The 21812-nt window shown below is 46.0% G+C and overlaps 1 protein-coding gene across 1 annotated transcript in view; it reads right to left on the reverse strand.

Annotated features, from left to right (window-relative positions):
* Positions 1–12804, reverse strand: part of DPF3 (double PHD fingers 3) — a 275837-nt gene extending 263033 nt beyond the window's left edge. The window contains exon 1 of the mRNA XM_052647385.1: positions 12773–12804. Within this exon, the coding sequence (XP_052503345.1) occupies positions 12773–12804 (32 nt within the window). The remainder of the gene's footprint in view (positions 1–12772) is intronic.
* Positions 12805–21812: the final 9008 nt, after the last annotated feature.

Here is a 21812-nt window from a genome sequence, read left to right on the forward strand (position 1 = left end):
CCTTCAGCCTTCTAGGGCCTTCCATTTTAACTAACCAGCGTTAAGTGTTTCAGTGGCCAGGAGGGAAGTATCCTTGGGACTATGGGGCCAAGGGCAGGGATGGCCAATTCTACCTGAGGGTAGCAAGGGCTTTGCTGGAGAGGAGGGGACTTGGAAGTGTCTGGAAGATGAGCAGGTAGGTGTTCATCATGTGCAACTGGGGCAGAGTGGGGCTGAGGAGGCACGAGCCACTTGGTGAGACTACAGGAGCGGTGAGAAGGGTTAGGGACTTCTCTGAGCAGGGACACAGAAGCAGCCTTTCAGGATAACAAGCTCCCCCACATCTCTCAATCTAAGGTTCTTAACCTGGAGCCAATGGACTCTAGGGCATACACCGAAGGGCTCCTCAACATCTGTGAGCTCATAAAATCAGATGCAGATATGCATTTTTTCTGGGGAGATGATCCAGAACTTTCACAGGATTCTCTAAAGGGCCTGCGATTGCCAAGGAGAAGTGAAGAAGAAACACTCAATAGGACACTGAGTAGCCTGAATACCAAACTGTGATATAGAAGCCATGGTTTCTGTCTCTGCGTCCTGCAGTTAGCTTAGTACCTGACACATCATAAGTTTTCAAAGCTAGCATACCTCAAGGGATAAATACAAGGAGATGGGAAGAAATCACCATTTTCATCACCAGAACAAACACTTTGAGTACAGACACTTGTGTGCCAGTTGGTGGGCTAGGCTTTACAAACCAATACCTCTTTCCAGAAAGGCACATGGAAAAATATCTTCTCAACTTCTTATTTGAAGGATTGTAAAGCCAAGTTCCTAAATGTGAATACAAGTCACCCAGGGCAATTCACTGCAATTCCCCAGATCAGACTCAAACTTTAGCTGGCAGTTGCCTAGCAACGAATAACCCCAAAGACACATCACCAAACCGAGATGTCAAAAGGGTATTCTGTGGACAAGTTGGTTCTGAAAACTAGCCCCCATGCAAGTTTGTCTGCCAGGGCCTTTCTGGGACTGTTGGGGGAAGGAGCAGACTTTGCAGCCGAAAGGAAGCTGGAAGTCGGAGGTGGGAGGGTGTTCAAATGGTGGTGTGTAATACGGGAGTGCAGAAACGGAGAGCCAAGGGTTGAGGGAGCAGGCACTCTCAAACAGAGAAGGCAACTGGTCCCTCTGCAGGCCCTCTTTCAGAGTCTTTGCAGTTAGTTGCAGAGCAAATTCCAGCCACATCTAAAGACATGGAATGTGGCATGAAGACTTGTCTGCAAACACTTCAGTATTCTTACCTTGAGAATCCCATGAACAGTATGAAAAGGCACCTACCTCCAGCCCCGCCCTGAAGTCATCATCCTCCAGAGAGTTCCATTAAACTATGTCAGGTTGGAATGGGCAAGATGACATACCTCCAAGCCCTGGAAGCAGTTTTTATCCAACTCTCCAGGGCGCTCACTCCCTCATAGAGGCAGCAAGCATGAAAGAGGCAAAGAGATTAGAAAATTCTCACTTTCTAAAATTCAGATTCGCCCCCCCCCCCCCCCCCTTTAATGAGAAGCTCAGAGACTCCTTCAGCTAAGTCAGGTGAGACTGGGATTCCTAAGACAAAAGTTCTCATCCAAACCATGGCAGAGACCAACACTTGGCACCTCTCTCTATGCGGTGGTAGACAGCTTGGGAAGAGAGGGTGGGTCTTCTTCAGCACCTTTCCTCCTGGAAGGTCTTGGGGGACAGGGGAAAGGGGTACACAAATAGATCAGTCTGGAAGCGATTCAGGAAGAACAAATGCGGAAGTCAAACAACAACAAATAAGGCGGATATAAATCCAGATAAAATATTAAAATCATTAAAGGGCTGCTGCTCCCTGAAGATTGGGAAAAATGAAGAGAGTTAATTAAAAGCAATCTCCATGCACTGCTGAGCCAGCCGGCCCTGATAAATCAACAGCTGGGGCTGCTGTGGAGGGCAGTCAAGGGGCTTCAAGAATGGGGGGGTGGGGGGATGCTTTCCGGGGGAGGGGCACCACTGCCAAGATGGCAGTGACATGGAATTGAACACAGTGACTTAAGTTTCATATCTTATTAAATATTTTATGACCCCTGACTAAAACTGTTCTTCCGAGGGGGAGAACTTGATCATTTGGATGAACAAAAAGTGAGGAAGAGAGGGATGAAGAGGTATTGTTTGTTTAAGGCATACTTAGGACCTTGATGTCAGCATCTCTGATCTTGCCCCCAGGACACAGGCTTTTGCTTTTTTCTGTCTACCTGATCTGCACAGGTAGATGCATCTTCTAAAATCTCTCTGAAAAATTCTGGACTATGTTTCTTTGAGGGGCTGAGGGAAGTAGTGCCAAGTCAGAGAAAGGAATGAAGAGGAAGAGGAGATAGAAAAGACCTTCAAAATTCTCATTGCTGATCCAAGCCAGACTTTGAGCACAAAACTAAAGGTCAGTGGAAACTGTGGGAACTTTCTTTTTTCTTTCTTGCTTTCTCTCTCCCCCTACCCCTTTTCTTTTTCTACTTCCTTCCTTCTCCCTTGTCTCTGCAGTCAGATAAAGTTTCTGTTCTTCATTTTAAACAAAAAAGAGCTCAGAATTTTGGGGGCCAATCTAACCAAAAAAAAAAAAAAAAAACCCAGCAATTTTAGAGTGTTGCAAAAATGGCCCTTCACTATTCTAAAGGAACCCTCCAGTTCTCTCTTGATGGAAGTATAATCAAGAGAAATGATTGGGAGAAAGTAGGGTTTTTTTCCTCCATAGAATTGGGATTGGAAGGGGAGTGTGTGCATGGGGAAACATAAGGAATTATGCATTTGGATATGCATTTTAATTAGGTGGACAGAAGCAGCCGCCTGTTAATTTTTCTTGCTTGTTTCCACTTAGCATTCATCACAGGCAGAATCACCATAGAGCGCTCCCACGATAATAGATGGTTCTGCATTGGCTAAGTCCTCAGGGAAAATAATTAGCAGGAGAGAATATATTCTCTCCACTTCGACTACCCCATCCACCCTGCCCTCCCCCACCTCCAGCACCACATTGCCTCCCCTCCTCCCCCGCCCCCACAAACAACAGTGGCTTCCCTAGCCGCCTAGGGGAACAGTCCACCTCCCGGTTTACAAGCATTTACTTTGTCCTGTCAAAGATCAAGGATCTGGAAGGAGAAACAGACAGACTGGAGGCCTTCCTTGGAGTGGAAGGTCCTAGATGCCAAGAGGGAGGCTACTATGCTGCTTAGGACCAAGGGGCAGACTGGCAGGCAGGACTGGCCAGGACAGGATGAAGAAAGTTCCAAAGAGGGTGAGATAGTTCTCACTAAGCTCAACTAGCAGCCCAACAAAGACAAGTAAAGAGTCCTTAGTTGAGGAGAATGGGAGCAAGGATGACATTTCTTACTTAATTTGCTTTTATAAAGTACAGGAATGCTGTGTTTCTGCAGCAAGCTTGAATCTGAAGCATTTCCAAGGCTGGCAAATAACTCTGTTATTCTGAGGTCTGACCCTCACCACCATGCTGCCCACATCTACTCATGTACAAAGAATTAATTCTTGCCACTGACCCCTAACGCCAACATTACATCCTCCTTGCTTACTAGCAGATTTAAACCCCAGCCCCACCTTCTTCCCTTCTCTCTCCCTGGAGTCTTCTTGGTAGAAGGAGCCAGAGACTGCTGGATGACCAGAGCCCAAGTTCCAGGAGAATGCTCCCTCTGCCCGCCAGCTTCTGCTTCCTCTGATTGAGGATGGACTCAGTATGGGGTTGACAATGGAAAATGAAACGAAGGCTTCCCTTGAGCTCCTCTTCTCACCTATTTCAAACCCAGAAGATGGGAAAACCCCACTGAGATTCCAGGGCTATTTACACACAGCTGGATGAGTGAGGCTTTGCATTTCCTGAGAAACAATGGTTAGACAGGACGTGGAATGCCAGGATCTTTTCATTAATTTTAGTTTTAATATAATAAAGTGATGTTTGATACTTGCGATATTGTTGACTCTCTGAGAAGCCCCCCCCCGCCCCACCCCCCCCCACCCCCCCCCCACCCCCCCCCCCCCCCCCCCGCGGTTAGCTACGGGGAAACTTGGCAGCTCTAGTAACACCTCCCATTTGTACTTTACACTTTCTGAAGTGCTTTCACATCCATTGTTGCATTTGGGCCCTTCAGGGGGAGGTAAGCAGGGCTGAGCGCAGGGAAGGGAGGCCAAAGGAGATGCATGCCCTGCTCCCCTTATGAAAAGATAGGTCAGATTTACTACCTCCTGACCTTCAAGCTGTCCTGTCATCCCAGGTGTTTCCCGCAGGAACACCTGCTGCCTGATGAGACCTCCACTCTGCCTGGGAAACCTTCGCTCCAGCCCCACCAGGTGACTACTAGTGCTGCAGCCTCTGGGGCCTCCCCAGGTCCAGACCCTGACCCCAACGGAGTCCCTGCCCTCAACGGGTTGGGGGTGGGGGGGGTGGTGACAAGATGAAGGCAATCCTCATGGCTGGGGATAAAAGAAGTGAGTCTCTGAGTTCCCGGGGCATTTATCCTCCACCCCCAAAATAGTGGTAGTCCTAAAGGGGGAGGCAGGTAAAGAGGTTGAATTCTATGATGCCATGAGTATTTGTTTTAAGTTTAGAAGAAAGGAGTTGCCTGTACTATCTAGAAATGTACTCCATGAATCTTAATGAGTCTAAAAATGAAGGGGGGGTCTAGGCATATACCCCAAAGAACTGAGAGCAGGGATTCAAACAGCTACTTACACACCCATGTTCATAGCAGGATTATTCACAAACGCCACAAGATGGAAACAACCCCAGGACCCATCCCTGGATGCATGGATAAGCAAAATAAGGCATATATATACAGTGGACTATTACTCAGCCATAAAAAGGAAGGAAGTCCTGACACATGCTGTAACACAGATGAGCACTAAGAACACCATACTAAGTGCAATAAGCCAGTCACGAAAGGACAGATATTGTATGATTCCACTCATATGAGGTGCTTAGAATAGGCAAATTCATACAGACAGAAAGTACAATGGTGGTTACCAGAAACTGGGATGGGGTGGGAGGAGGATGTCCTCATTAAAACAGAGGATGTTATTGTTTAATGGATATAGAGTGTGTTTAGGATGACTTTTTAAATTCTGGAAATGAATACAGAATATTCTGGTAGTTATACAACACTATGAATGTACTTAATGCCAGTGAACTGAACACTTTAAAAAAGGCTAAAATGGTATGTCTACATGTCATACATGCTAAATATACATGTTATGTATTGATACATCTTACCACAAGTACAAAAAAATTTAAGGGACTGCCTCTGTAGCCTGGAGGTCAAGGTGACCATTTTGTTTTTTCTTTCATTTTGCCTAATTCTCACAGTTCAGGCTTCTGTGAATGCTCTGATGGCTTTAACAACCCCCTCGTCCTCCTTTAGACATGTAGAAAATTGCCAAGGGAGCTAGCTGTCAACCAAAGGAAAGCCTGATAATAATGCCTCCAGAGGAATCTGGCATGTTCTGGAGGCATGTCACTGAATGAGAGGCAGTGAATTCCACTTTAGACACTGCTAATACCCACCTGTGTAAGGCCAGACTCTGTGTGTCTACTGAACACCTCCATTTCCTCAGCAGCATCACGGGGTGCAACAGAGGAAGCTCACTGAGACATCAGTACAGGCCCAGCCACTGCAGTTCACTGAATGGTCGGGTATTTGCAACTGCCCAAATGGAAACGAAATAAGCATTTATTTCCATGTTAACTGGGATGGGTGCCATGTTAGAAGAACAGTAGATTGAAGGAGACTGTAGATAAATGAAATCCAGAGAAGAAAATCTTTTGCTTGGTTCCCTTTTTTCCACCATACATTTACACAAAACAGGAAGAAAAAGATAGATGTTCTCAATAATTCTAGTCTTTTGCACAACCAAAAACATAATCTGAGTGCTTGTAAACAGAAAAAAATAGGCCAATTAATCTTCTCATTTCTCTTTCCCGTCTTCATCCCCTGGTTGGAGTGTTAATGAGGAGATAAGTGTTCAAAAGGGAGCATCAGAAGAAAAGACTATGTTCTCAATGGGCCACCACCTGGCCCTCAGCCTTGGGCCCTGAGAAGAGAGAGATCAGAGCCCAGTGGCAACAGAAGGTGGCAAGACAGGAACCAGAGAAGATGAAACTACAGGAGAGCTTACCAGTCTTAACTCCCTTTTAGAGCCACACTTAAAAAATGAGGAGGAATTCAAACACTGGTCCCTAACTGTCCTCCTCATCCTTCCTAATCAACCATAGTCTAAGAGCCCCCAGTTTTTTACTGGAAAGGAATTTGGCAATCAAGGTGCATCACCCTCATCTTTAAGACAAGGAATATGTGGCTCAGAGAAGTTCTGAGTCTAAGGTCTCATAGCTGGTGAGAAGTAGGGCTGAAAACTGAGCTCAAATCTCCGGGATCCTCTCCCTGAAGATTTTACTTCTGAAGCTACAAAGGCATAGTCACTGGTGAGAAAGTATAAGAGGGATGGAGTTTGACATAAGGCCATAGGGATGACCGGTGAAAGTTTGAGAACTGAAAAACCTTTTCTGGTGGAGCTTCCAGTTGAAGTTAATACCACAGCAGATTATCGAAGTGAATAACAATGAGAAAAACTCACTCATTTCTTAGCAATCTAAGATGACGGCAAGCTCTGGACTCGAGGAGGGAGGAGAGGGTGGAAAGGGGGATTAGACACGTATCATCATTGTTCCTTGGACTCAGAACTAAGTCCTGGAGGTGAAGGTCTCAACGTGGGCTATTTGAACCCCATTATTAGGAGCTCCTGCCCCTCCCTGCTTTCAAACACAGCCCCCTAAATCTTAGCCTGCTTTCCTTGTAACCCCCCACCCACTACTACTATTCACAAACACACAACCTAGACATTCCCAGCACAGGTTGCTCCTCTTCTCCCCTCCCCCGACCCAAACACCTCCTAACCACTGCTTTTAAAACTCTGATGCAAATCACAGGCTTCAAAAACCTTCCTTCAGTGACAGTTTTACGATGCTAGCTCCATTCATCCATATGGGTTGACAGACTGTGAAACACTAGTAACCGGACCAATAAGAAAAACAGATTACAAAAACACCACAACACCTCATCTCTCCCCAGTTGCTCACACAACTAAAGAAAACTTTGGAACTTGCAATAGATCATAACATCAGTCTCTCTTGCTGTTAAACAATCATCTTCTCAGAGTTCCAGACCACACAGTAGTTTTATCCACTTACCTATCCCCTCCGCATCCCCTCTCCCCAGGCCACTTCTTTATCTTTTCTTGTTAAATACCTACATGTTTAAAGATTATTTAATACTAGGGTCATGCTTACATAGGCCCCTGCTGGAAAACCATGGCTGGGCAAAAACTGTTTCAGTGGTTGTGGCATTTCAGGGGCTTGCCACATTGGGCTACATTTGTCTTCTAGTGACTTTCAGAACACTCAGAAACCACAAAAGTTACTTTGCAGAGGTTGGGATAATAGACAGGCCTGAGTTCTGATGCTTTTCATGACCCACACCCAGCACCACTACAATCAGGATGGCTGTACTTTCAAAACTGAAAATTAGCCTCAGTTTCCTTTCTTTTTCTGGTGCAAGCTCAAAACAAAGCTTGGTTGACCATGGCATTTTATTTTCTGCACTGATCTGAGCAGATGGCTCTGGAACAGCTTTAGACATTATGGTGTTTCTCAGATGTACCTAAATTTCAGCCACCTGCATGGTTCCAAAAAGACAAAGGAGGATGAGAAGTCTCCAATTAAGTTGCCTCTGAATTCCAGGCCACTTTCTAGAACTAAGCAACTGCCATTCAACTGGAGACCTCTGAATGTCTCCCAGGTGGTCTGCAACCCCAGCAGTTTTCTGTGACGATGCCTTCATTTGGGTTCTGGCAGAAATTAATAACCTTTATGGGTATCTCATCAAAACCAGACATGCTTCCCACTGAAAAATAATGTGTGCTAATGAAGTTTAGAGAATTTAAGGCTTCCCCCCGCCCTCACCCCAGTGGCAACCAGAAGCAGATGGAGAAGGTGGTTCTTAGGCGTCTGTTGGCTTAAAATGTCTGAGGGTCCTTTTTCATAAGGGGCTAAAATAATGTCCATAAAAAGCTGAAAGCTCACAAATCCCAACCCCAGTTTTCCCCATTTAGTACCTACCCAAATCCCCCACCCCAACAGAAAGAGCCAGAAGCAGATTAGAACCAGGAATGTGTCCCCTCTGCGCCATCCTCTCTGATAACCTAAACTGAGTGCCACAGCAAGAGTGAGGTCTGGCTTCTAAGTGGCAACAATTTCACAACTTTCACAGGCACAAAACCACTTTAGATTAGAATACATGGTCTCCAGGTCAGAGAATGAATAAAAAGACGAGATCTGAGGTCCATCTATACACATGACCAGCTGTTTGACCTTGGCTGAGTAAGTATATTTGCTTCTCACAGAGTTGTGTCCTTAATTACAAAACAGAGGTTTGTTTCTTTTTAAAAAGCCTCCAACCAAGGGAGTGAAGTGAAGACGTTCAGTCATGTCCGACTGTTTGCGATCCCATGGACTGTAGTCTACGAGGCTTCTCTGTCCATGGGATTTTCCAGGCAAGAGTACTGGAGTGGGTTGCCATTTCCTTCTCCAGGGGATCTTCCTGACCCAGGGATTGAACCCAGGTCTCCTGCATTGCAGGCAGACACTTTACCCTCTGAAACTCCTTACAAAAATGTTTCAATACAACTACATATCTAGATGTTCACATGTTATAGGTATGACCAGTCTACTGGTCTCATTATTTATAAACAAATAGTTACTTGGGATAAATCCTTGTTGGTTTATATGGAATAATTAAATAATAATAACGGTTACTCTTTTCTAAGCAGGCAGTTAGTATAATAGATATATATGTGCATAGTCCAGTCTGGCAGAAGGTGGCAGACATTCCCAGTTAAGTGCCTACAAACCAGGGTTTTGATAACTCAATAAAAGAGTAAGTTTTTAAAGTGTTGATAGCAGATTTGGGGGAGGGTGGTAAACGTGAAGTAGAATATCAAATAAGATTAGAATTTATATTAAAGCATTATGTTTGTCAATCAACTATACCCCAACATAAAAAATTTTTTTAATTTTTTTAAGAATATAGCAGAGCAAAAAAAAAAAAAGGGCACTATGTTCCCTAGGTATGTAGCAATCAACCAGAATATGATAGGTAATGTGGCAGACTTACACATAGACAAATGGATTATCAAATCCATATTTATGTTACCTACATGTATTTACTTCCCTACACGGCCCTTATCTTGCTTGTCCATGTAAGAAATAAGGGTGACTCACACATCTAGGCTCAGACAATGTAGCTGCTAAATTAAATAATGTGCAATACCTATTTACACATCATACATGTCCATCGATGCTTTCATATTCTATCTGCCCAGATGTGACTGCTTGGTTGTGGGCCCACCTGCTGCGTTCCCTTTGTGATCTGATCAGTCCAGGCGGCTCCTGTTTCTGCCTCTAACACCCTGTTGGGCAGTAATAAGATGTTAAAGGCGACAACAGACAGAGAAGCCAGGCTGTCAACTTCAGAGAGGAAGGGGCTGAAGGGTACAAGGAGGAGGAATAAGAAAGGGAGTTGAAGGGAGATCAAAGACAGGCAAGAAGAAAGCTGAACTGCTGAGAGAGAAGATGTGACTCCAGGAGCTTGGGGCCCAACAGAAGACCCCAAAGCAATGAGATTCAAACTGTGCCGTCCAATATTATTCAAGCTATTGAATTACTGAATGTTCCACGTGGAAAAATCTGGTATAATGAAAAATGGTCTCTACGCAGCTTAGGCAGAGCCCTAAAGAGGTGTTGCTCGTTTCTTCCAGAACATTACCTACTGCCACTTTATCCCCCGTCCTAGAGGAAACCTTTGTGCGACCAGTTTCTATAGGGGGCGTCCTTGGTGTTGGCTTTTTTTTTAAGGGAAGGAAGAAAAAGACTCTGAACGCAGACAGAAAATGCTAATGCTGTTCAGCTCCGTTTCATTGTCAGGAGGGACACAGGAGGATAAAAACGTAGCTCTCCAAACCTTTCTCCCTGCTCCCCTCCTCCCAGCACCACCATCCATCCCTTCCGCTTGATGTGCCTCTGCGCTTTGTTCTAATTTATCCCATGCATAATTTATTCACGTGTGTATTGTTTCCTGATCAGCAACTTCTAAAAACAAATGAAACATATAAGATGTTCTATTAAACAAGTTGTTTTTCAAAATAAAGGCAGATGATGTCGGTCTCCCCGTAACGTCGTGCATGCTCCTGTGTTAGGAGTTTAAAAACCGTCTAGGGCGCAGGAGGCTCGGCTGGTTGGTGGTATTGTTTACACCCACTTATCCCCAGGGAAAGGGATCTGGATGCAAAAAATGAGCGGCTAATTATAAATGACCATTCAACTGCCACCTAGAAAAAGCCGACTGGAGTGTCGTGTGTATGCTAGTGTGTGTGTGTGTGTGTGTGTGTGTGTCGACACGGAATTACAAATACATCACATTGCAACTGTTTCTAATTTACAAAGTACAAGTGTAATAATTCAGAACTAATTCCAATAACCAGCCCGCGACTCTGTCCCTTTCCGCACTTCTAACCCCACCGCACACATACACCCTCCCCGCAAAACGCATCCTTCAGCGGTCCAAAATAAACAGAAACAAAAAACTGGAGCGGGCAAGAATGAGTACAGAGATATTGCGCCCGCCCGCGCGTAAGCGGGTTCCACGGTAACGAAGGTACCGCTTTCCCAACAGGAAACAAACCTGGCGCACAGGCGAAATAGATTTCTCTAACTTGAGTTTACCAGAAGGCATCCGCCCCGCTATGCGTTTTCGGCTGGAAATGTGAAAACTGCGAATCAGCTGTGGGCTCGGTTAAAAACTCACAGCATCAGCGATGTGGCTAGCGAGAGCGACGAAGAGAGGGGATGCCGCGAAGTTACGCCCATTTATTCTGCCATGAAACATTTGCTTTCTTGGGTGAAACACTGTGGCGTTCAAGTGCAGGGTGTCGGAGCTTCCGAGCGAGAACTGAAGCCGGGAGCTGCTCTCTAATCAGCCCCAGCTTCCAACGTCCTCTTAGCAGCGTTCGTGTGTGTGTGCGTGTGTGTATGTGTATATATATATATATATATATAACTCCGAGATCCGGGACATTCCTACCCTTTTCCCCTATTACCGATAGGAGATAGCTGGTGCAAACACTTCCCATTCTCTCTGCGCTTTCCTTCGCGTTAAGACCCACCCCCCCGCTGCCCTCCTCCCACCCCGCGTGAGAACCTGGCTTTCAACTCCTAGGGGAGCCGCGGGTGCGGACGCGGAGGCGCTGAGTTGAAAGAACCAGAGTGGGCATCAGCCACGCACCGTAGAGAATTCGGCACGAAACGCCCCCCCGCCGCCCCCCACACACACCCGCACCTCCCTCTCTCCTCTCGCCCGCGGCTTCCAGCCCAGCTGCGAAGTCCTAATCCCAGGCGCGCAAACCCCCCACCCAGCCACCCACCCACGTCGCGCCGCGATCCGAGGGAGCGCCCCTCTGCCAACATCACGGCCAGTAGCACCCCTTTTAGAGCGATGCTAGTTTTCCGAACCACCCCCGGCTCCGCGATCGCGAGCGGACTTGGCGGCTTAACAGTTCCACCGACTGGAAGGAAGGAAGGAAGGAAGCCAGGATAAAAAGGAGTGGGGGAGGAAGGCGGGCAGGAATTGGCTGTGGGACCCGGGGCTGGCCCCTGCGTGTCCTCGCCCAACCCGCCCCCCTCCGTCCCGGATCTGGGCGTCCGCTCAAAGTCTCCCGGCGGCGGCCAGAGGCACCTGCCCCTCGCTCTGGCCGGGAGCAGACGCTGCCGGCTCGGACGGCGAGCTCCCCAATAAGCTGCCTCTCGCTCGCCTCGGCTATTCACCCGCAGGAGCCGAGAACACCATTTATGAGACCTGCAGCTCTTCCCTGTCTCCAAATCAACCCGAAGTTAACCCGAGTCGTTCATTTACTACAGCCCATTCCCGGACAAACACACCCGTAGACACACCGGCGATCGCCCGAAGCGCCGTCACGTTCCCGGGGGCTGCCCCGGCAGGAAAGCCCCGGGCAACCACCTGGGCCCCAGGGCTCCCGGGACCCGCTGCTCCCCCCTGCGGTGCTCCCAACTCCGGAAGGTTTGCACAAACTCCCCGCAAGCGATCGGAAGGCAGAGAGCGCCCTGCAAACTCCAGAGCTGCCGCGGTCCGGTCGCCCCGGAGGACCTAGCAGCCGGGCGGGGGGCCGCGGGCTCCGGAGGCGCGGGGCTCAGCCAAGTGCGCCCAAGGCGGCCCCAGAGTCCAGCGCTAGCCCCCAGCAGGGCCGGCCCCGCCACCCCCGCGCCGCGCGCCGCGCTCCCCGCCCCGCGAAGCCGGGGAGACTCAGGGGACCGTGCTGTCCCCGAGCTGCCCACGATCCCCTAGCTGTAGAGCTCGCGAGCGCCTGGCTCCCCTACCGACAACCCCTCTCTTCTCGGTCCACCAGTTTAAAAGAACACAAATGTAACAATTTTCTCCTTGTTAATTGCATCTCCTGACATTTCTGCGCGCTGGGGTTTAGAAAAAAAAAAAAAAGATGAAGAAGTAAGAGCTGAAAGAAAAGAGAGAAGCCCCGCCACGGCTGTAGGTGCCTGTAAGCGCTGTGCATTGGCAGCGCTCCGCACGCAGAAGGCGCCTTTTTTTTCATATTGAAACCACGCGGAATATGTACATTTTTTAGTCTTACTTACGCTTTCAGGGGGTTGTGAATGACAGTCGCCATTTTGCTACAATGTAACAGAATATTGTCTGTCTCAGAGTTCTAAAGGTTCGCTCAGGGGAAGCGGAGAGCCAATCAGAGTACGGGATACCGGCCCGCCGGCCAATCGGCGCGGCTGGTCGCCAGGTGGGTGGAGCCTGCACGGTGGTAGTTATTAGGGGAGCTGTCAAAGCCCAGAGGTCACTCCCTTTTGTAGAGCCCGAGAGCAAGCAGGTCTTAAAGGGGCAGTACCGCGCGAACAGCTCCTTTTCGGATTGGGGAAAGTGGAGACGCACGGAGAAGTATCTTAGTTTGATTTGAATCCCTACTTTCTAAATAACTGCAGAGAGTTGCGCTCCTGGACGAAAATATTTCAGTACTGGATAGAAACATTTAAGTATTGCCAACAAACCGCTGAACTCCATTCATTAGCTTTTGGCTTTGCTGTTACGTTCCTAAATCCCCCAAACGGCAAATCCCCTTGTTCCCATGCAAAAGTTGAAAGGCTGCCGTTTCGTCTAACACGTGTCCTGTCGTTTGCTAATCCTCTGAGTCTTGCGGCTTTTTTATATTCTCCTTCCCGAAGTGTTGTCTTTATCTCGGGCACCTTCCTTCTTGGCTTCTTGAAATGCCGCCACCGTTCCTGGAGACTCCAGGACAGCAGCTCCCCTCCCCCTGGAATGTCTTGATGTCAAGCTCACTCCCTGGGCTTTCGTTACGTAATGCGAGGTGGTCACTCTGACGGATCCCGACTACCCCCTCTTCTCTTCTCACACACACCAGAAACTTCTGAAATGGTCAGATTCCTGCTGACTTGGGAGCTAACTGGGCCCTGGCACCTTGACCTTTAGGCTTAGGGAAGAGGAGATTTAAAGGAACTTTGCAAACTTTGTGCTCCCAGGAAAGCGAGTAACCAGCCAAAAGTTGTGGAACCTAGGCTGGGTGTTGCCAGGGTCTCTTTCGAGGAGTAGCACACCCGATTCTGGAGTCACCTTAAGCTGATTAGATAGAGGGTGAAAAGACTTTGCTAATGAATAATCCGATGTGACCCGAGGCGTTCAGAGAGTCTGTCTGCTTCAAGCCAGTGCGAACTACTCACTGGTGAACCCCTGACAAAATCAGAAGACTTCTGCGAAGCCAAGCTTCCACTGGGCAGCCTGGAAGCTCTGGGGGGATGAAATCGCACTAAAGCATGAATAGCGGCCTCGTTAGCATACAGAAATCTGGCTCCCGTCCCAAAGTTGTTTAATCGGGTCAAATAGCTAAAATAGTGGGGGAGGGGTGAAAAAAGGGGAGAGGAGATGCCAAATTGCCAGTTTTTCAAAACTGTGCCCTCTCACTTCCTTTCTCAATGCTGCTCTCAAAGCAATGGATACAATAAATAAAAATTGTTTTATGTTCCAGAATTTTCAGAGTTCAATTCCACACACTATTAAAGTTACAGATAAACAGAAGAGGACTGAATCAGTATGTTTGTAAGGCTTGACATTTTTAACCCCTTCTTTCTGCCAAGTTAATAGCAGAGTCAAGTTCTATAGATTGCTGTGTAACTTTTTTTTTTTGAAGTACAGTTGATTTACAGTGTTGTGTTAATTGCTGCTGCATGGCAAAGTGGTTCAGTTATACATATGCATTCTTTTTAAAATATCCTTTTCCATTATGGTTTATCATAGGATATTGAATATAGTTGTCTATGCTATACAGTAGGACCTTGTGGTTTATCCATTCTGTGTATAATAGTTTACATCTGCATCATACATCTGCTAATCCCAACCTCCCTGTGTAACTTCTTGCACAGCATCTTACAATTTGAAAAGTTATTCCCCTTTTCTAAAATTAAAATTTGAAAAGTCTGGTCCTTTATTAATTTGTCAAGGGATTGGTTCAAAAGCTAATACTTTGCCTGTGATGGGCCTTGACAACATTAAAAAGCCCAAGAAGTATGAGTTTGAACTATCAGTCAGAACTCCCAAAGCCTCTTTGAGATATCAAAAGCACAGCACAGGGAACTCCGTTCAGTGCTCTAGGATGATCTAGAGGGGTGGGCTGTAGGGGGCGGGAGGGAGGCTTAAGAAGGAGGGGATGTAAATATACTTATAGCTGATTCATGTTGTTGTACAGAAGAAACCAGCACATTGTAAAGCAATTATCCTCTGATTAAAAATTTTTTTAAAAAGCACAGCAATTCAGATTGGAAGGCAAAGCATGTTGTAATATATGCACTTGATAAATAATCAGGAAAGGTAGTGCCTGCCCTGAACAAGGCTTACGATAGGAGAGGGAAAATATATTTATATTACATATTACATACTCTAAGCATGTATAGTCATTTATTGAGTTAAGACCAAGATGCAGAAACAAGCATAATTCCTAAATATCCAGTACATCTGAAAATGGCAGACTAGATCTGTCTCCACTGTGAGGAACTAATCCAGAATTTAAGCATTTATGTTATATTTTATAATAGTTAAATTAAAAAATATGAATTAAGAACAGGATTTTGGTTTCTTAAGTAGCATAGCCTTGCCTTTTATAATTTAATGGAATGCCATTTTAACTCTGTCAACATAGATAGGACTTTTAAGTAAGCAGAATTGTTGTGAATTCACCTTTTATTAATTATAAGACATATAAGAGTTATTATTAATTTAGCTTTGGTTTTTATGTCACAGATCAAGATTTTTTTCTACAATAAGGCAAGTTCTGTCAGTTTGCAGATAGTCTGACGCACCTGCAATGAGGCTAAATTGTTCAAATAGGACTTAAAATGTACTGCTCACACCCCACAAAAAAAAACACGTATTTTTTGCCAGAATGCTCAAAAGCAAAAGAACTTAGAGCAGACAGGTTTAAACAAGACCATAACCCTAAAAATTTGGGAAGAATGTTAAATTTTACTTTAATTTTGCAAGGAAGTGCTGTATATGATTTAGAAACTTGGGCCCTAGAATTTACCTGCTTGAGGTCACCATTTGCCAGCTGGGTCATCTTGAGCAAATTTATTTAGGAACTTGAATGTCTCAGTCTCCTCATCTGATAAATGGCAGTAATAATAGAACCTACTTGAATGAAGTAACACATGTTACGTGTCTGGCACATAGCAAGCTCTCCATTAAGGCTGATTATTATTTTTTATGTAGGTATTTAATTCTTTCCTGATGGCATAAGGAATGAAGGGGATCCAAATAAAAAGACATATCAGAAAGTGAGTGTCCATCAAGTTTAGTTTTTTTTAACTCATTAATTCAAGAAAAATAAGCAAAGAACAACTTTGATGAGAATGAAATAGTAAGTAGGACTAATTGAGTTAAGGGTCATATAATTACTTAAATCCCCTAAATGCCCTCTTCCTGACTGTAATATCAAGATACTTTTAAAATCCCATGTCTAAGGCTCTATAGATAGTCATATATTTGAATATACTCCATCACTCCCCAAAGCTTTCAGCATGATTTAGTTGGTTAGGTGACTTCATTTGAAGGACAGAGTAGGCCCAAAGTAACCACTTACCCATGCCCCCCTGGAGAGTCTAAAGCTGTGCCGTCTAATATGGGAGCCGTGAGTCACACGTGACTCCTAAGCATTTGAAACGTGGCTAGTCTGGATCCAGATGTGTTATAAGTGTGTATACATACCAGATGTCATAGACTTAGGACCAAAAAACAATGTGAGATATCTCGTTGATAATTTTCATATTGATTACATGTTGAAATGAAAATATTTTGAATTTACTGGGTTAAATTTAAAATGTTATTAAAACTAATTTTACCTCTTTCCTTTTAATTGTTTTAATGTAGCTACTAAGAAATTTTAAAATACTCATGCTGTGTTTCTGTGGTACAGCATTGCTCTAGACAGTATATGTGACCAGGGAAAGAAGGCTGAGGCCTTTCTCGGTCATGTTAATCCATCCCATGTAGTCCTCTCAGATTCAGCTTTGACATCAGCTAGCAAATCTCCCTGGTCCAGCTTAAGCATGTGTTCCACGCCACTCATCCAAAGTACCATTTGGGGTGCAACCAAGGACTCAAAGTACCTGAACCACTAGGGACACTGGAATCTGTTTTCTCTTAAAAAGTTTGAAGACTCTCTCAGCAGACAGTGAATCAAAGCTGTGAGGAGATGCTCCTCCAGAAACAGGGGAAGAATGGCATTTCTGTAGCAAGTGTCAGCCTTTCCACCTGACTTCTGTAAGAGAGAGAAGTAAGAGAAGGAGATACAGGCCTCACAAATAGCCAGAGAGGTCAATGAAAGAGGAAGCTCACCACAAAAGCCATCCAAAATAAAGGCAGTTCCCAGCAGGCTCTGTGAGCTGAAGGAGTCTGAAGTCCTGTGGGTGTTTAAAAAACAAGAACAAGCTCACCCTCAATCCCTCCTTTCATCCCCAGAACAATCAGTCATGGCCTTGGCAGCTGGTTGGCCATGCTGGTTCCCCTGAGATCCAGAACCAGCTCTGGTGTATTACAGGCACTGAGCTGAAGAGGTGCGGGCCCCAAAACTGGAATCTGATGACTTCCCTGGTGGTCCAGTGGTTAGGACTCCATGCTGCCAATGCAGAGAGTACAGGTTGCAGGTTCGATCCCTGGGAAATTAAGAAAGATCTCACATGCCACAGCAAAAGACTTTAAAAAAAAAACAAACAAACAGTAATCTGGTTTTCTCTCTTCTTGGGGATGTAGGTGGTGGTAGGATTCTTAATCCATTCACAAAATCTCAAAGCGTAGAAAAAAAAAAATCAAAGTCTGGATATGGGAGATGCTCCTAGGGCCAAACCTCTGAAACCTCCTATTTCAGGACAAGCTGAATTGAAACCAATGCACACTGCTTCCACTCACTCAGTTCATTCATTCACTCATCTATCAGAGGCTTTCAATGAGGGAGGCTTTGTGCTAGGCACAGGTGGTGAAATAAAAATAAACCAGACATGGAAACAACCCTCAAAAAGCAATTCCCATCCATCTGGAGAGAGAATAAAAATAGTAGGCCCAACCCTATAAGCAAGTAGTGTAATTACTTGATGTGACTTAAAAGGGAAAAGTGGCCTGCCCAGCCAGTCTCGCCTTTTCCTGGCATGGAGCCCATAAACCTATCATTGAGTGTTTACTGAATGCATTCACTCCTTTGGATTTTTGAGACTTCATGGTATCAAGATTTTCAGAAATTAGTATAAAACAAGGGAGAAGTGGTACACGCCAAAGAACCTCTTTGGAGGGAGCAAAGTACCTCTAACATTGCTGGAGGGAAAGGCTTCATGGAGAAAGTTTGGATACTGATTAGGTAGATTTCAGACATAGTCAAGGAGTAAAAGGCTTTCCAGATGCAAAACGTGGACTAAAAACAGCTAATGCATTCATCAAATATTTGTAGATTCCCTCCTCTATTTCACTATGCTCCTTTCTGCTGGGCCTCAGGCTGAAGTTAGACCTGAGAGAGTCCCCACCTTCAAAGCACTCATATTTGAAAGATATGGGAAGAGGGGAGAAGGCAGTGAAGATGTATGAGGTGGAATAACAGGGGATACTGTGGGACTGGATGAGGCATCAACCAGACAGGAAGGTCAGGGCTGTCCTCTTAGAAGAGATGATCCCTGAGCTGAGACTCAAATGACCTGTGGGAGGAGAAATGTCCTCGCACAAGTGGTAGCTCACATAAAAGCTTCTGAGGTGCGAGAGGGCATCATGATTTCAGGGGATCCCGTCACAGGAAGGTAGTTGCAGGGTGACAAGTGAGACAGGAAAAGCTAGAGAGGTGAGAATGCGGATGTTGCCAGGACTAAGATTTGTCTGGAAGGCAGTTGGACAACACTAAAAGATTTTAAGCTGGGGTGAAAATGAAGCCAGTGCCTTTTTAGAAAGCTCATTTCAGCAGCGATGCAACCGCAGATTGGAAAGAGACTGAGCCGGTGGGCTAGGAACCTGCTAGAAGGCGTTTGCACTGGAATGAAGATAAAGGACAGGATGCGTGATTTCTAAGGAAGTAGAACCCTCAGGACGTGGTTGCACGCTTGCCGTGGGCTAGAGGGAGATGAGAAGGGCCCAGGATAATGCCAGGTTTGTGGCTCCCAGAAATGCCAACAGCCAGCTCCCCTTGACTAGAGAAACATGAAGTCAAGGCCAAGTCCTAAAGACTGGAGACCACTGAAGTCTGTGGGACAGGGGCTTGTCTTAATAAAAATCATAACCCCTCATTCTCCAATCTCCCCCATAATGCTCGTATGAATTCCTTGGGGGAATGGCGACCTAGGCTGGGATACTCTTATACCCTCTTCCTCTGGCTTTTCTTTCCTCAATGGACTCTACCCTCCATCAAGCTGTTGTTGTTGTTCCATCGCTAAGTCATGTCCGACTCTTTGCAACCCCGTGGACTGTAGCCCTCCAGGCTCCTCTGTCCACAGGATTCTCCAGGCAAGAATACAGGAGTGGGCTGCCATGCCCTCCTCCAGGGGATCTTCCCAACCCAGGAATGGAACCCGCATCTCCTGCATTGACAGGCAGGTTCTTCTTTACCTTCTGAACCACCAGGGAAGCACCTTAAGGGCCTCTTCCAAATCCCTTCCTGCTAATCCCCACCCTTTCCCTCAGGCCATGCTCCAAATCGGCTTAAAGAAGTCTCCCTCCTGGGTAGTTGCAGGGGATTCTGAGTGAGTGAGTGAAGTCGCTCAGTCATGTCCAACTCTTTGCAACCCCATGGACTGTAGCCCACCAGGCTCCTCCATCCATGGGATTCTCCAGGCAAGAATACTGGAGTGGGTTGCCATTTCCTTCTCCAGGGGATCTTCCCGACCCAGGGATCGAAGCCAGGTCTCCCACATTGCAGGCAGACGCTTTAACCTCTGAGCCACCAGGGGAGCAGGGGATTCTAGGACACCCCAAAACCTTCACAAGAAAGGAATCAAAACTTCATGAAATACACAGTACACACACACACACAAAAGCAGTGACTTGATTAGAATCTCAGGTGTAACCACGAAAGGCAGCAAATGGGATATTTTTACACAGGAACCTCCTCCACTCAAATCACAGGGCGTAATCACAGTCTACTCTGAGGACTGGCTCACTAAGGCCAGACAATCACACGTGGGTCTCGGTTTTTCCTGATAGAGACACTGGTTGTAGAGCTCTCACGCAGTCCATTTCTTTTTAAGAGAGCTAACTCCTCTCTCTACCTGCCAAGACCAAAATTTTCCAAGTCCTCCCTTGACTCATCCACATGGATGCCATATCTGAAACTCTGGCAGCTCTTGCCTCCTAAATCAAAGCCCCTGGCAAGGTCCTCCTGCAGAGAAGACCAGAATGGAGCAGGAAGCGGGGACCTTCCTTCCACCATTACCCCCACAGGGAGGAACGAGAACCATGCCTGAACCAAGACACAAAGGACCCAACTTCCCTTCAGATTGTATCCACGCATAAAAACATAAATCCACCCCCTGAGCCATTTCCTGGGTAAAGAGAAACTGCCTTTCATCTGCAAAATGGCTATCCCAAGAACCCCCCAAAGAGGGCTTTCTGCGGGGTATGGCTTTAAGTGTGGAGACACCCTGAGGCACCTGTCTCCCTCACTCAGAACCACTGACATGACCTCGGCTTCTCCTCTGTCACTGGGCAGGACGCATCCAGGAGAAGTGGGAGAGCCAAGCACAGGAGAGCACACCAAGTCTGGGTGTTCTGCAGATATTTACACCACCATATAAAAATAGGTGTCCACGAGCAGGAGGGGTGGACAGACGCCACAGGACCTAAAACGTCCCGCACTCTGGCAAAGACCGGGACAGAGGCCTGCTGAATCGCAGATGCTTTCTACTCTGACGCTCTAGGCGATGAACTCTGGCCTACATAGCTGCGAAAGGACCTCAACTCCGTGTTTACTCTACTCAAGGGGAAAAAAAAGAAAAGGAGGTGAGAAAACGTTCCTGAAGTCCACAGAGGACTCAGTGCATTTTAAATGCCTCTCAGCCAACAGGGGCAGCCAGCCTGGGGACAGCTCCTCCCACAGAGTCCAGAACCCCCCCCCACCCCCCGCCACACCCCACCCCACCCCACCCCCACCCCCTGAAAGAAAATAGTGATAGAGGATGAATGAGACAGGACTGCAGGAAGAGGAGACGAAATGGAAGTGATTGGTTCTGGTAAAGAAGAGAAGCAAAAATCCAATGAAAGGGGATCATTAAGGTCCAGACAAGAAATGAAATTTATTTTGGTTACCTGGATTCCCAAAGTCACCATATGTTCTCTGTTCTCACCAACCAACTTATTTTATCCTTGCACAATAGACAAAACTTTGTATAACTGCCATACTGTAATAGTTCGAAGTTCCACTGACAATTTTGGAAAAAAGGGCTATTTTCTAAACACAAGTGGGCTTACTCATGATGACTCCAAAAATCATGTTTCTAAAACGGCATTTAATAAAGCTGATGCTAAATATTTTACTCATACCCATTCAGTAGGGTATAGGATGTAAACCTATATAGATTAAATAGATCTGTAGATTTAATGGATTAAATTAATCGCTTGCTACATTTGGTTTTCACAGTTTTACCCATAGCTACATTAAACTATATTGGGGGAGTTACCTGGTGGCCTAGTGGTTAGGATTCTGGGCTTTCAGTGCTAGAACCCAGGTTCAGTTTCTGGTTGGGGAACAGAAATCCCGCAAGCTGTGTGGCATAGCCAAAAAAGAGAAAGAAAATATATTTATGTTTTAAAGTGTCTCATTTTCTGTCTCTCTACCCCATAAAATGTGGATGGAAGGTATGGCACTTTTAAATCTCTGGAGCCTGGCCCTAGACCAAGCAGACGGTTAATAATTAAAAGGATACATAAAATCGTAAATAACTATATCTAGTAATATACATCCCACCCTATTAAACAACTCTACTTCACATCCATGAGGATGACTAGAATCAAATACTCAAATGACAAGTGTTGAGGAGGATATGAAGAAAACAGAACTCTCATACATTGCTGGTGGGATTGTAAAATAGTGCAGCTGCTTTGGAAAACTGTCTGGCAGTTCTGCAAATAATAAACATA

The sequence above is a fragment of the Budorcas taxicolor genome, chromosome 10 (genome assembly GCF_023091745.1).
Source record: "Budorcas taxicolor isolate Tak-1 chromosome 10, Takin1.1, whole genome shotgun sequence".
Lineage (NCBI taxonomy): Eukaryota > Metazoa > Chordata > Mammalia > Artiodactyla > Bovidae > Budorcas > Budorcas taxicolor.